The sequence below is a fragment of the Polypterus senegalus genome, unplaced genomic scaffold (assembly GCF_016835505.1).
Source record: "Polypterus senegalus isolate Bchr_013 unplaced genomic scaffold, ASM1683550v1 scaffold_4990, whole genome shotgun sequence".
Lineage (NCBI taxonomy): Eukaryota > Metazoa > Chordata > Cladistia > Polypteriformes > Polypteridae > Polypterus > Polypterus senegalus.
The window spans coordinates 2,094-16,757 of record NW_024377473.1 but is presented as its reverse complement, the minus strand read 5'-3'; the positions used below and the strand labels follow the sequence as shown (position 1 = coordinate 16,757).

The 14,664-nt window shown below is 40.3% G+C and overlaps 1 protein-coding gene across 1 annotated transcript; it reads right to left on the bottom strand.

Moving 5' to 3' along the window:
- Nucleotides 1-337: 337 nt before the first annotated feature.
- LOC120519326 (actin filament-associated protein 1-like 1) lies at nucleotides 338-7,877 on the bottom strand. Its single transcript, XM_039742443.1, has 5 exons — nucleotides 7,793-7,877; nucleotides 6,938-7,066; nucleotides 6,125-6,208; nucleotides 5,280-5,374; nucleotides 338-556 (listed from the first exon to the last, which is right to left on the bottom strand). Exons 1-5 carry the CDS (start codon nucleotides 7,875-7,877, stop codon nucleotides 338-340), a joined length of 612 nt encoding a protein of 203 aa, XP_039598377.1.
- Nucleotides 7,878-14,664: the final 6,787 nt, after the last annotated feature.

Genomic DNA, 14,664 nt, shown 5'->3' with positions numbered 1-14,664 from the left:
AAATGTTGATCACTCAGTCAGGTGCATATCTGACTCTACAGAAGCTGAGTGGTAGCACTATAGTTCATTTCAGAAACATGTATTCAGTTCAAGTGTTTGGATCAGCTACTGCAGTTCACTGTGACTAGGCTAGGGAAGCCCATCCATACAACGCAGTACAGTGGGTGAAGCAGAGCTCCTGGTACTACAGAAGCTTTATGTAGCTAAATCAAACTAAAGTTAAGAGGGAAGTGAAGGCAACACTGATACATTTATTTGTAGGATTTTTACTGTACAAATAAGAAGGCTGTGCTGTGCTGAGAAGGTAGACATTAGGTATGCAACCAAAACATCAAGATTATTCCAAATAGTTCTTAGCATAACATGACAACAATGAACTAACACAAATACAAAAATAAAGAAAAAGAGAGGAAAATCTTAACAACGTGTCCTGCTGGAACTTACTTCTGGAAGTGATGTACTCAGGTGCTTCACCTGGACTAAGGGGTACAGCCTCTTCATAGTAATCCTCAGGAGGGGGGGTTGTGGGTAGAGGGGGTGCATAGTCCACAGTGTTCTGAAGAGAATCAGACAAAGACCTTTAATCTTACTTGTTATTTCATTAGATAGAAAAAAAACTATATAGGAGAAACCCCAAAGCATGTCAAAGTGGTCAAGTAGTAATTTGGAATTTTTTTTAACTTGTCTACTCCACATTTATATATGCAATCAGGACCGTCTATGATGATAATCATTTTGATCTAAAATGCCTCAAGTATTAAACTATATTGATCTGTATCAGTTGTTCATGCTCTATCACATACGCAAGAATTTGCTTTGAATTCATAGATTCAAAATACTGTACATTGTTTATTTTATTTGTGATTGAAGTTGCAAACTGCTATGTAGCGCCCTGCAAAACATGCACTTAAGAGTACAAAATGAGGCAAAACCGCCAAAGGGTCATTAATCTGAAAGAAAGATTAGCTAATTCCAAATCAGATGTGTTTAACCCAGGGGATTAACCTGAGTCAAACGTTCAGTTTAAAACTATATTCTATGTAAACAGTGACTACTAAGACAATAGAGACAAAAGGTACATTTACAGTATTCTTGATCAGGATCAAATGCTGCTTAATAAATAAAACTGTGTTTACCCGACAACTGTCCACATCAACTGTGAGAAAGCCTGATGATTTTTCATTATTTAACTACAGCAATAGTTTGCTCTTCACAAGAAAACTGGTCATGTCAAAAGAATTCAATTCATTCTGACCCCCTAATGTGGAATGCACACTAGAGGAGAGTCCAGTGACTATATGTTTGTGTTGGTACCAGAACACAGATCATGTCCTTTTCTGTGTGCATAAAATTGAGCTAAAATAATGATTGTTTTGTTCTAGTGTCTATTCAGACTTTCATCTCTTTCTGATCATTTGTAATTGACTAGTAAGGAAACACTAGGTAAAAAATGGAAACCAGAAAACTAGAGAGATTTGATGCAGATCATAATTCTCTAATTGCAAGTGTGGAGTAGCGACCAAGACTTCAATGCACTTATAACTCACTACTCACAGTAGTCTCCAATTGTAACAAAGTGTATGCAAATAGTTCTGAATTATCATGACCGTATAAGTTAACAACAGAAGGTAAGGCACTGCCGTGAGAGGCAGCATTTCCAGCAGCTCTGTGTACGACTTTATCTTTCTTTATCTCTCTACATCTCTGATCACTCCTACCACTTTTTTTTTTAGGTGGACTCGTTTCCTGGACACTTTTTACTACTTGGCGTGGATATTTACACGGCGAGACTGGTCTATTCAGGTAGTCAACTTCTAATGCCGAGAACAAAGGCCTGTGCCGGTGTGGTTCCCTATTTACCTGACGAGGTAAGAAGGCGGTATCGGGGCAACAGAGCCGGCATTAAGCTAAAGGCTAAGCGGCTAGCAAGGAAGTGGCGATACAAGCCTTCGGTGATCCTGGGAAATGTGAACACTACCAAATTAGATCGACGAACTGGCTGCGCTGGTGAAAAATTTCATGACCTACACAGAATGCAGTTTGTTGCGTTTTTATGAAACGTGGCTAACAACTAGCATCTCAGATGCTAACGTGGAGCTACCCTACCCGGGTTTAGCACAGTTAGAGCGGACAGAGACACAAATACCTGCAGGTAGCGGAAAGGAGGAGGACTTGCTGTCTATGTGAACACAAGGTGGTGCAACCATGGACATGTAAACATTAAAATCTCCACTTGCTGCAGGGACATCAAACTGTTGGCCGCAAGTCTGTGTCCCTATTACTTGGCCAGAGAGTTTGGACACGTCATTGTTGTTATTGTTTACATCCCTCCTCACACGGACGTGGAGATAGCGTTTGACATTATCCACTCCGCTGTTGCTAAACTACAAACACAGCACCCTGAGGTGCTTGTGCTAATCGCTGGAGACTTTAACCATGTGACCTGGACAAAACATTACCTGCCTTCTCCCAGTATGTGGACTGTAACACCCGGGGAAATAGGACTATTGACCTACTGTATGCAAACTTTAAGGACACATACAGCGCCACCCCGCTGCTTGCGCTTGGGAAAGCAGATCATAACCTGGTTCTGCTTCAGCCTCACTACAAACCAAGAGTGAGGGAGCTACCTAAAACCACACGCTTATTCAGGAAGTGGTCCCCTCAGGCAGAGCAGGCTCTGAGAGACTGCTTTGGAACTACAGACTGGGATATACTGCTGAGGTCACATAGTGAGAACATTAAGGAGGTTGTTGACTGCACTACTGACTACATCAACTTCTGTATGGACATTGTAGTTCCAGTAAGAACAGTACGCTGCTATGCTAACAACAAGCCATGGATTACAAGTGACATCAAGGGCCTTTTGAATCTGAAGAAAAGGGCTTTTAAAGGCGGTGATCAGCATGAGCTCAAGCGCATGCAGAAGGAACTCCGAGTCCAGCTCTGGGCTGCGAAGGAGCAGTACAGGAGAAAACTGGAGCAAAAGTTGCAGAATAACAACATGAAGGAAGTGTGGGATGGGATGAAGATCATCACTGGCTGCAGCTCGAAGTGGGGTGCTTCCATCGAGAGAGACAGGGAGAAAGCAAACCTGATGAACAAGAACAACTTTTTTAGCAGGTTTGACCACCCTAATCCACTCTCACCTCAGAGTACTGCATCCTCCACCCACCCTTCTGCTGATACCAGCATAGGAGAGCTTTTCCCCCATCCGCCTGAAACAGGGGAAGAGTCCCGAGGCTTTGGAAAACTTGCATCACCCCAGTCCCAAAGGTATCCCGCCCTGGTGAGCTGAATGACTTCAGGCATGTCGCTCTGACGTCACATGTGATGAAGACCATGGAGTGGCTGCTGCTTCACCACCTGAGGCCACAAGTCCGCCACGCTCTCGACCCTCTGCAGTTCGCATACCAGGAGAAGGTGGGAGCGGAGGATGCCATCATCTACATGCTACACCGATCCCTCTCCCACTTGGACAGAGGCAGTGGTGCAGTAAGAATTATGTTTCTGGACTTCTCTAGCGCCTTCAACACCATCCAACCTCGGCTCCTTAGGGACAAGCTAACAGAGATGGGAGTAGATTTATACCTGGTGGCATGGATAGTGGACTATCTTACAGACAGACCTCAATATGTACAGCTTAAGAACTGCAGGTCTGACATTGTGGTCAGCAGCACAGGAGCACTGCAGGGGACTGTGCTTTCTCCGGTCCTGTTCAGCCTATATACGGTACATCGGACATCCAGTACACCTCGGAGTCCTGCCACATGCAAAGATTCGCTGACGGCACTGCTATCATGGGCTGCATCAGGAGTGGGCAGGAGAAGGAGTATAGGAACCTATTCAAGGACTTTGTTAAATGGTGCGACTCAAACCACCTACAACTGAACACCAGCAAAACCAAGGAGTTGGTGGTGGATTTTAGGAGGCCCAGGCCCCTAATGGACCCCGTGATCATCAGAGGAGACTGTGTGCAGACCTATAAATACCTGGGAGCTGGATAATAAACTGGACTGGACTGCCAATACTGATGCTCTGTGCAAGAGAGGACAGAGCCGACTATACTTCCTTAGAAGGCTGGCGTCCTTCAGCATCTGCAATAAGATGCTGCAGATGTTCTATCAGACGGTTGTGGCGAGCGCCCTCTTCTACGCGGTGGTGTGCTGGGGAGGCAGCATAAAGAAGAGGGATGCCTCACGCCTAGACAAACTGGTGAGGAAGGTAGGCTCTGTTGTAGGCACGTAGCTGGACAGTTAAGACATCTGAGGCAGAGCGACAGGTGCTGAGCAGGCTCCTGTCAATCATGGAGAATACACTGCATCCACTGAACAGGATCATCTCCAGACAGAGGAGCAGCTTCAGTGACAGACTGCTGTCACTGTCCTGCTCCACTGACAGACTGAGGAGATCGTTCCTCCCCCACACTTTGCGACTCCTCAGTTCCACCTGTGGTAAACTGTAACATTATACAAAGTTATTGTCTTGTTATACCTGCCTTGCACTCTCCACCTTGTATATCTTAACTTGCACTGCATTTTTATCACTCTTTATTTAATATTGCTTTTATCAGTATGCTGCTGGAGTACGTGAATTTCCCCTTGGAGATTAATAAAGTATCTATCTATGGATAAATGCATCAACCAATGTAATAATAACCATCTGGATCAAGTGTACCTCTGTATTTGACTGATTTGCTGTTACTCAGTCTTTTCCACATACTCTCTATTTTCGAAATCTACAGTGGCACTTGTTCTGCCTAGAAGTGGTTGCACCGACAAATACAGACCTATTTTCACACGCTTTCTTTGCAAAATAATTCTTGTTGTTTGTCTACAGGACATTATGTTCTGTGTTTAACTTGAATGTCATATTACTTGCATAATTACTGTATTTTGCTCCATGTGGATGTGTACTTTTTAAGAATACATTGAAATTGAAATCTGAATTACATAATAAAAAAAACAGACAACACAATTAAAATGAAAAGCAATCAATTGTTGTCACAGCCTTTCCAAATGATCCTCACCCTTTCTTTTTCCAGTAAATGTTTTCTCAACTGGAAATGATGTTGAGCAATACATGAATGTCTGGTTGAATACAGATGTTAAACATCTGGGCTCGTGTTGATTTGCATTTCATGTTTCAGGTTTATTTGCTACCTACTAAGGTACTGTAGGTAGCTTCTGTTACACAATGTGAGCTAGAGAGAAAGGGGATTCATTTTCCATTCAAAGGCACCATTTAGGAAGCTGAAAGAATGTCATTTAAAAACATACACTTTTGGGTGATGATGTATCAGTGACTGTCTCTACCTCTTCAACCTCTTCATTCCCCTCTGCTGTATCTTTAAGGTCATGAAGGTCACAATCACCTGTAAAACAAAGCAAGCAGAAGTCAGCACTCATCAGGAAGATAAATAAAAAGACTTCATCATATACAATATTTTAAAAATCAAAAACTGACAACCTTGCTAGTATAAACAGTGAACTAGAAGTGTATCTCCAGGGGCCGTTAATCAGATGAGTGGATCTCTTAAGGCATTTTCACACTTACTTTGATTGAACCAGTTTTTTCAAACTCTGGTGCAATTTCCCTGTTCCTGGTTCATTTAGGTAGATGTGAACACATCAATCTCAGTCTCGTGCGGGGCAAAACAACCATACCAAGACCCTTTGGAAAAGGTTTTCTTATTGTGGAACCAATCAAATCCTGGAAGGTTTGCATTAGATCTGAATGTGATCCAACAAGTGACCGATTTAACTACATGAAATATTGTGCATTAGTTGTGACATTTTTTGTGCTGTGGTAGTCAGGCTGAGCGTCTACTGTCAGTAGTTGGGGAATTTCATTCATACCATAAAAAGTGGAGGATTAACATGGAGTACTAAAAACAATAAAAAGGTAAAAATAAAGAAATAAATATGCACCAAGGTATAAAAAAAACAATTTGCACAAAAAATGACAAGCAAAATTAATTGCACATTGAGCAAACATTGAGTCAAAGAGCTAACCAGTCAACAACTGCTTTTTAGCAAGTACATTTTTAGATGTATTGATCACCAAGTTTAAAAACAGGAAAGGACTTTTGTACTCTAAATGCGTCAATTAAACGTTTACTTACCAAACTCCTCAAACAAAGACTCTACAAAGCTTGTCCCATTCCGGTAGGCAGCTGTGTTCATGTACAAGTAACTAAGTGTGTTTGCTGTGGTACACACACAAAAAAAAAAAAAAACCACAGTCATTCATTATTGCAGAAACATGCTGGCATTACCTTGCTAACCTCATGAACACCAAGTGCTTATCAAATGAACTATGCACACTTCCATTAGCCCACAGGAGGAAACGTACATGATATTGCATCTTTTCATTTATATACTTATTCCTTTCCTTGTTTCAACATGTTTAAGGATATGAGGGAGCTGGAGCCTATGCGTGTAGGATGGGATCAAGGCAGGAAGCATCCATAGAAACATTTTCCTACCAGCTTCTGCAATTCATGGTTACCAGGGGTCATTGCATGTTTAGTGAAATGAAACAAATAGTGAGACAAATTAGAGATAAAGGAATTAGGCTTGATGAGTTTGCATGTGTCCTGCAATATATAGTTATAATAACTCCATGTGTCCCTGAACCAAAAAAGTGCACAGAAAATTAAAAGATGAATTAACTGATGAGACAGCATGTAGGCAAGAACCCATAGATATGAAGGGATAACATGTAAAGCCCACACAATAGGAACCTCTGGCAATCAATTAACTTGGGTCCCAAGCCCAATGAATGTTCATATAAAGCCATATGGAAAATCTGGTGTTGTTATGTCAAGTGTCTCCTAATTACATCACTCCTAAACCTGCCATATTAGAAAATGTATTCCAATTAAGCTTTAAGAGATCCCCATTTAAGGAATATTTTTTTTAAGACGTGAATGAACCTGAAGTTGGCTTCAATCTTTGTAGGATGCTGCTCACAGTGATCTTCTTCTCTTTTGCAGAGCTGCTCAGGTTCTCTTGATCGAGAAGTTTTAGCAAGGTACTAAGTTCAGGTATCAGCTCATCTAAAACTGTAGGGAAGGAAAAAAAAAGCAGATTCAAGTAATCTAATCACCTTAAATTTATTTTTAATCCCTGACTGATGCCATTATGTGAAAAACAGATTCTGAGCAAAATAGGAAAAGGCTGCTGTACACTGTATGCTGATGAGATAAAATCCTCAATCAAGAATAATAGTCAACTGAGAAAACTAACACTACGTTCATTAACCCTTAAGGGCCTTGAGCATGGGAAAGGCGTTATATTAATAGAATTTATTGTTATTATTATTATTATTAAAACAGAAATTGGGATGCTAATTGAATCAGTAAATAGTTAAGTATAAAAAGCCACTCACATAGAAACACAGGTGTATTTGCCTCTAAGCACATGCTTTATATTAAAACCTGACAGGGCTCCCATTTTACTTTAGCTCCTACCAAAAACATGACAATTTTTATTTTCTTGAGGTAAAAAAAATATTTAAAACATGCTTTCCAAGGTTGTTCTGCTTCCACAGTGGGAATTTAGGAAACAAATTTAGAAGGAGTCCTAGGAGGCCTCCAGTGTCAGAAAATTTTTTTTGCTCTTTATGAGCCATGCAGGTTGAGTGTACCAGGTTGCCTAACACGGCAGGCGGGTGTGTGGTCTGTCCTGGACATCAAAGACCCCCCTGTGAGCAATCCTCGCTATCTAACAAAGCAAATAAGCAAACACCGCTGCTAACAGAAAAGGTGAAAGGGCAAGGCGTAACCCACCCACTCCAACCAGCCTTCCTAAATTCCAGGGCTTCAGATTTCTTGAGGCTTCATCTGCTAGTATCCAGTGGGCCTGTGCTGCCATCTGACTGCGAGTTACATCTCAGTACAGGCCCCATCAGAGACCAGGCCTCTCATTTATAAACCTTGGTGTGGGTTTGAGCAAGAAATTATGCATACACGAAAAACAGCAAAATGCAAATGCCAAAAAGAAATCCAGTTTATGAAACCTGGTGTATGCACATTGTACACAATTTACATTTAATTGATCTTGGAAATGTGCACAAATAATGAACAGGTTTACTTGCAAGGTGAGAGGGAGAAAGAAAAAGCAAAACTTTGAAGATTATGAGATAGACGTTCTCTCCTCTGAAGGAGACCTATGCAAATAACCTTTATTTGGTGGCCCAATCATGGATGACACAAAAAAGCACAAATATTTTGAGTGGCAACTTTATTGCTACTGTAAGTCTGGTAAGCTCTACCAGCTGCACCATACCTGAAATCGTAGCTGCGTTATTATGGCAATATATGCCAGGGCAGTCCAGGAATACAGATGTGGCAGATGAGAGCTCAGGGAAATCGGGGGTACCAACAAAAATATTACAGTCATTACAAGATCTTGCTAAAAAATACATCTCTGCATCTGCTTGTTCATTTCACAAATGATGAATCCCGTTCTCATGCTGCCTCACAGTGGGAAGAACAGCCACCTTAGTTAGGTGGGTAGGGGGAGGGGTCATCGGTCTCCATATTAATGAGATCAGAGGATGGGTGATTATTATGCTGTGCCATGCTATGTAGCACAGCACATGAAATCATGATGCTGCAGACCTTCACTAACTAGTAGAGCAGCCCCTCATATACTGTAAAACATCCACACACAGCCACTTGCACTTCAGGAGTTCTATGGTGTGCTCCACAACTGAGCATGCAAGAGCATATGCTCTATTGTTCTGCCTCTCCTCTGCACTCAGGAGATCGGGGAAAGGCGTAAGGTTCCAGTATCTAACCAGGTAGCCACTATCAACACATATAATGACATTGTTGCTTTTACAATGAACAGTATAAGCTATGTGAAACACTGAGAGTTCATCCATTTCCTTCCCAACAAGCCAGGCATCACGTAAAGGACCATTAATAGCTAACTAAAGCAGCTTCGTTCTCGCTAGGTACCCTTACTGCAATATGAATACAGTCAGTTGCCCCAATTATGTTCGAAAAACTAGACACTGCTGTTAACTGCCTTTTTATGTTGGCCTGCACACCCACACCATACAAAAGCTGATTGTAGCACCTTGTCATGCAAAATGGGCATGATGGAGCTGAAGCTCAGCTGAGATATTCCTGCTGCATTAGCCAGTTTTGTCTGGTAGGAACCTGTTTGCCAGAAAGCCATTCATTGTTAAATGAATGAAAATGAACAGGTGTAGGCCCATTTTGGGCAGTTATTCTTTCTACAGATAAGCTATCTGGCATTATATTTTGAGGTTTCTGTACACATGGAATCTCATGTGTCTTTAATTAATGCAATTACTGACAAAAAGGGACTGCACTGGTTTCTAATCCTGAAAGTAAGCCAAAACAAACTGACGATAAACCAAGTAAATACTTTTAGCAGAAATACATACCATCGGCCCTCTTAAAAAGCAAATGAAATAGAGTCAATTTTGAGGTTTAATGTTTGTCAAGTCAATGCATATTATAACAACAACTCAGTGATACAAATTATTATACTTGTGAATTGGCTACATTTCCCTGCTTGACAAGTGAGTTGTTTTCCACAAGGTTGCGTATGGATTGGACAGAGATGCTGTACTCCCATCAAGTTTTCCTTCATAAATCCTGACTTTTGCATAGAAAGATGAGTACACAAGTTTTACAAATCTGACCCCAGGTTCTCTAATTTTCCTTTACTGTCAAGGACAAGGTGAAGTTGTAGTAAAGAGAAATTCAGATAAGGAGGAAGCATCAGCTCACCTTCTTAATAAGTCGTTGTTCTTCTATAGAGCAAACATACCTTTGTTGACCAGCAAGCAATCCAGAAAAGTACCAAATGAACAGACCAAAGCATTAACAAATGGTTGAGAGAAAATACTTAGTGAAGCGCAGGATCCATCTCTATGGGTAGATAAGGATGGCATATGAGCTTCCTGTTTGTCATAACAGCAACCTCTATCATTGTAGCCATGTGATTCCTGTGCAGTCGTACATCACCAGGCAGCCAGCTATGCTATCACAGACTGCTCTCTAATTGAAGGACCAATCACTTATCTTATCCCTGAGCGTCCCATTTTAAAGTGAACACTTATGGCACAGATAATATAGTAAAAGCAACATGAGTTAAACAATGTAGCTCTTAGTTTGTGAAGACCAACTGCTTAAGATACACTAAGCTAAAAGATCTGCTTAATGGAAGACGATAAGAGAAAAAAGTCTGCTTTACAACATTTAAAATGAAAATCAGAACAGTTTTAAATATAAGACCTATAAACAAATATGGTCAATTAATAAGAAAATTTGAAATGCTAAAAGGCAAGTATGGGAAAGCCCATTGCATGCCACACTCTTGCACACCTCCACACTCAGTTTGGAATCATCACTTAACCTAAGTCTATGTGGTTGTGTAAGGGAAAATCAGAGTACCTACAGTGAAAAGCTCATACAGACATGGGAAGAACATGAGGAAAAAAAAGCCACACAGAAAGAAACTAGGCCTGAAATTCAAACCTAATACTAAATATACCAAACTGAAAATTTTACATTTTTATTATTGAAGAAGTCAATATTCACAATCTATTTTGTTCACCGATAGGAAATTCATTGCAGCACTTTCATCTACTGAACTTCAATTCTTTTATTCTTCCTTGTAGTTGTTCCCGAAATATCTGAACTACACATTATTACTGGTCTTACTACTATCTTATATATTTCTTTTTATCTCAGTTTAGGTGGTCTCTAAAACAGAACAGCCCAAGATAGGTGACGGCTCTGTCTAGTTGTAACTCTATCTGAATACTATTTTCAGTGTTTATGTCATTTTTTGTAGTTTGGAACTATTATAATCTTTGCTTTGTTTATGTTTTGAAAGCAGTATCAAAAAACACTGGTTATTTGATCTTTTGACCACTTTTGTCGCCCTGATGACATCACAGTAAGTTAATACAGTGGCGATATCACACTGCCTTTTCTCTCCCTTCATCATTTTTAGTGATAGCTTTGATATAAGTAGTCTCTAGCAGTATGTTTTGTGTTTTGGCTATAATCTCTTTTCTGCATTTGATGTTTGATTTTGTTTTTCTCCCTTTGGCTTTTGGTTTTGACTGGCTTTTACAGTATTCTGACTCTTGCTTATCCTGACCATGACTTATTGTTATTTAAATTATTTCTTCCAGTTTAATTTTACTCATTACAATACTTGGAGCACTTTTATGTGATCACTTTTAGTGATGTCACAATCACCATAATATGTTTAGTAGCTGTTTATCAAAGTTTTCTTTTTAATTTGTTAGTAAATTTTATAAACCAGCTAAAATGTATGCAATGTTTTAAAATTAAGCAAATAATCAAGACCCTGGGATTGGAAAAGTACCTTTTATTTTTTTGGAATAGGAGTAAGGCACTTCTGGTGAAGATCCTGTTTAAAAATAAGATTATTTAGGATATCAACCTCATTTGTGCCTCTCGAATAAAAATCCTTCAGATGGAGTCATGCAACTAAAGCCACTGGAAATGAGGAAGCAAGGGACCACCTTGTTAACATGCATGAGGATGGGCGGGGGTTTGGGAGCACAGGGCAAGCCTACACTGGATGGGTGGAATGAAGACTCCTGCTAATTGGACCTCAGATATGAGGGAAACAAACACAGATAATGTACTGCTGAAGGGACACTGGATCATCTCTTTGTCTGCACTTGAACATTAAGCATTTGTGGAAGTTTATGAACATTTTCTACATGTATTTTCATAGATGATACCTTTGACATACAGTAGATCAGTGGTGCCCAATCTTTCATAATATGGGGGCCAAACTTGACTTTGCTGTGAATTTTGCGGGCCACAACGTGGGCAAAAATTAAATATGGATATTTAAAATTATTCTAGTTACCGAAACATGAGAAAAGAAAAGAAATGAAAAATCAATAATTGGTGGACTCACCATCCGATGGTTATTTTATTAGTGCGATGTCTGCAGTTGTTTTTCAGAAACCAGTTTCGGAATGTTTGGGTCAAGATTTGTCACATTGATCCTTAGCACAGAATGAAGATGATCATCTGTAATGCGAGAACGTGACCCGGTTTTTGCTCTCTTCATCACGGAGAAAGTTTGTTCACAAACGTATGTGCTTGCAAACGCGTGGTCATTTTCAGTCCTTCCTTTCGCAAATTTGGAAAGTTCACTGGTAACAGTTCAGCATAAAACTCTGGTAGAGATTTTTCTCTAAATTTATCCTTCAGAGACGTATTGCATTGTAACTCGATCAGTGCAGTTGAGCTGTAATGGTCGAGAACCATTTGATGGAAGCACTCTTTGACTTGTTCTGGAAGCCAACCCATTGTGCTGTTCAACCATGCTTTTTGCACCATCCATAGTCACTCCTACAAGTTTACTCCAGTCGAGCCCAAGGTCGTCGATCACTTGTGATACTTCTCTGAACAAGTCTTCCCCAGTAGTTGTTCCACAGTAATTTGAAAAGTAGTATTTATACCACGAATAAACACCAACAATTGAGCAGTGTCTGTCACATCTGTAGATTCATCAGCAGTAATTGAAAACATTTCAAATTGATCCGCCTTCGTCTTCAGTTGCAGCAGATCGCTTCCCAACTCGTCTTGTGATTGTCATTCGAGACAAACTAACAGTTTCAATTGCACTTTTTCTCCGGGCACAGTTCTTCTACCACTGCAAGAATGCACTTTTTCACACATTCACATTCGGAAAATGGTTTGGCTTCCTTACTCAATATGTGAGTAACCCGAAAACTCGCTCGAACTGCTGCTTCGTTTTCTTTTCTTCTTTTATTAAACAGTTTTATTAATCCACCAACCTCTTCACGCGGCAAACCAACACATTGATCATACTTTGTTTTGTGTTTAGTTTCATAGTGTCTTTTAATATTCTGCTCCTTGAATACTGCAACCGTCTCCTTGCAGATGAGACACAGTGGTTTCTCATCTTGTTGTACAAAAAAATACAAATTTGTCCACTTCTCCTGAAAATTTCTGCACTCCGAGTCAACCTTTTGTTTCTTCCTTTCCAGCATTTTCCACGTCTACACCGATAGCACCATCCACTCAAATCAAATGCCAAAGGCGAACTGTCTGACACGGGAAAATATCGCAATTACGATGACCCGTAGTACTTCTTGTAAGGCGCAGGGGGACGCCACACATGTTACGACGCGAGTTTCTGCTACATTCCTCAACGACGTTGAGTCAGCGTGGTTGGTCATTATTTGAAGGTAGGAGGGGCGTGGGGTGGTGGAAGACATACCAGACCGCATTAGCACCACAGATAAGAAAGAATTAACAAAATTTGTTCATCTGGCTTCTGAAAACAGTTAGGGTTAAGTAAAGAGCGACCCTCTGGCGCCATCAGGGATCGTCTCCGACTGAAAGTTATTCTAATATTATCGTACAGTCATAAATCACTAAATAACTATGTGAATATAGGAATAAAAGAGCGGGCCATATGTAACACCTTCACATGCCAAATATGGCCCGGGGGCCGTAGGTTGGGCATCACTGCAGTAGATGATGACATGCTACCTTTAACTTAGCAGTGTTGCATGGTAAATGATAAGGGAAAATAGTGTTCTGGCCTACAGATTGCACATCATTTAGTCCTTATATTGGTAATTTGACAAAAAGTTTTATAATTTGTGGTATTATGCTAAACTGTACAAAGGGTCCATATCATCTTAACTTACGTTTTTGATTTTTATAGAGAGGATATCAAAGTGATAGAAAGCAGATGCTTGCAAATTCCCCTTTGCTGACGTATGGACTGAATCTCTGTGGTTTGTATATGTCTATTTGATCCCATTTGAATATTACCTTACGCGGGCAGTGGGCAGATTCACAGATATAAGCAGGATGATAAAATCAGCACCTCAAAGATCATATTCACAAAAAAAAAGTTTTCTCCCAGCAGGTAAAAGGTTTAGTTGCTCCATATGATGAGATTTTATTTATGGATCAGTGCAACAGCATGTGGATTACTTCTGTTGGGACCAAAAAGTGTTGGGATAAAGCTTTCAGTTTACTAGTCAGTGTGCGTTCCTATGCTCACCTACTCTTCCAAGTTTTGCATAATGAGCACAAAACAAATGTTCTAAAAATGTATGACTCTTTTATATAGTTCCTGTGACTCCCGGGTTGCCAGAAGCTGGCATACTCCTCTTGAATCCAGGACATTGCTAGACTACAACTGAGGATAGACTGGGCAATGAGGACTCATAACACAGGAAGGGTAATGTGCTTTGTACTTTTTATTCAAATAAACTGTTCCAAAAACAATAAAATGCAGTGCTGTCTTTTAATAAAGAAATGAATAATATTTGACAAAAAGAGTGTCATTTGTGGAGGTTAAGATCCACAATAAATAATCCCATCAATAGGTTCAAATCGAACGTTAAAATATGGTTAGATTCCATCCATTAAAAACCATTATGAGGCACTGTGCCTTTTTCTAAAACAGATGTCTCCTCTGCTTAATCTTTTCAGTCTCCTCAGCAAGAGGAGAAGTCCTTCGTCAGGTGTGGTCAAACCGTAAACTGGCTTCTGTCATCACTGCCATACCTTGGTGTTTGCAGGGATACCGCAAGCCCTGTTGCCTTCTTCCACTGTCATCCCTTGGCATTCATGGGAAT

Bases quoted from the DNA above. Each gene is read 5' to 3' on its own strand.
- LOC120519326 (XM_039742443.1), bottom strand. From the start codon at position 7,877: ATGGCAGCACAGGCCCACTGGATACTAGCAGATGAAGCCTCAAGAAAT. The intron at 5,375-6,124 runs GTAAGTAAACGT...TTTGTTTTACAG, and splicing joins GTCTTTGTTTGAGGAGTTTG to GTGATTGTGACCTTCATGAC. The intron at 557-5,279 runs GTATGTTTTTAA...GATTCTCTTCAG, and splicing joins ATACATCATCACCCAAAAGT to AACACTGTGGACTATGCACC.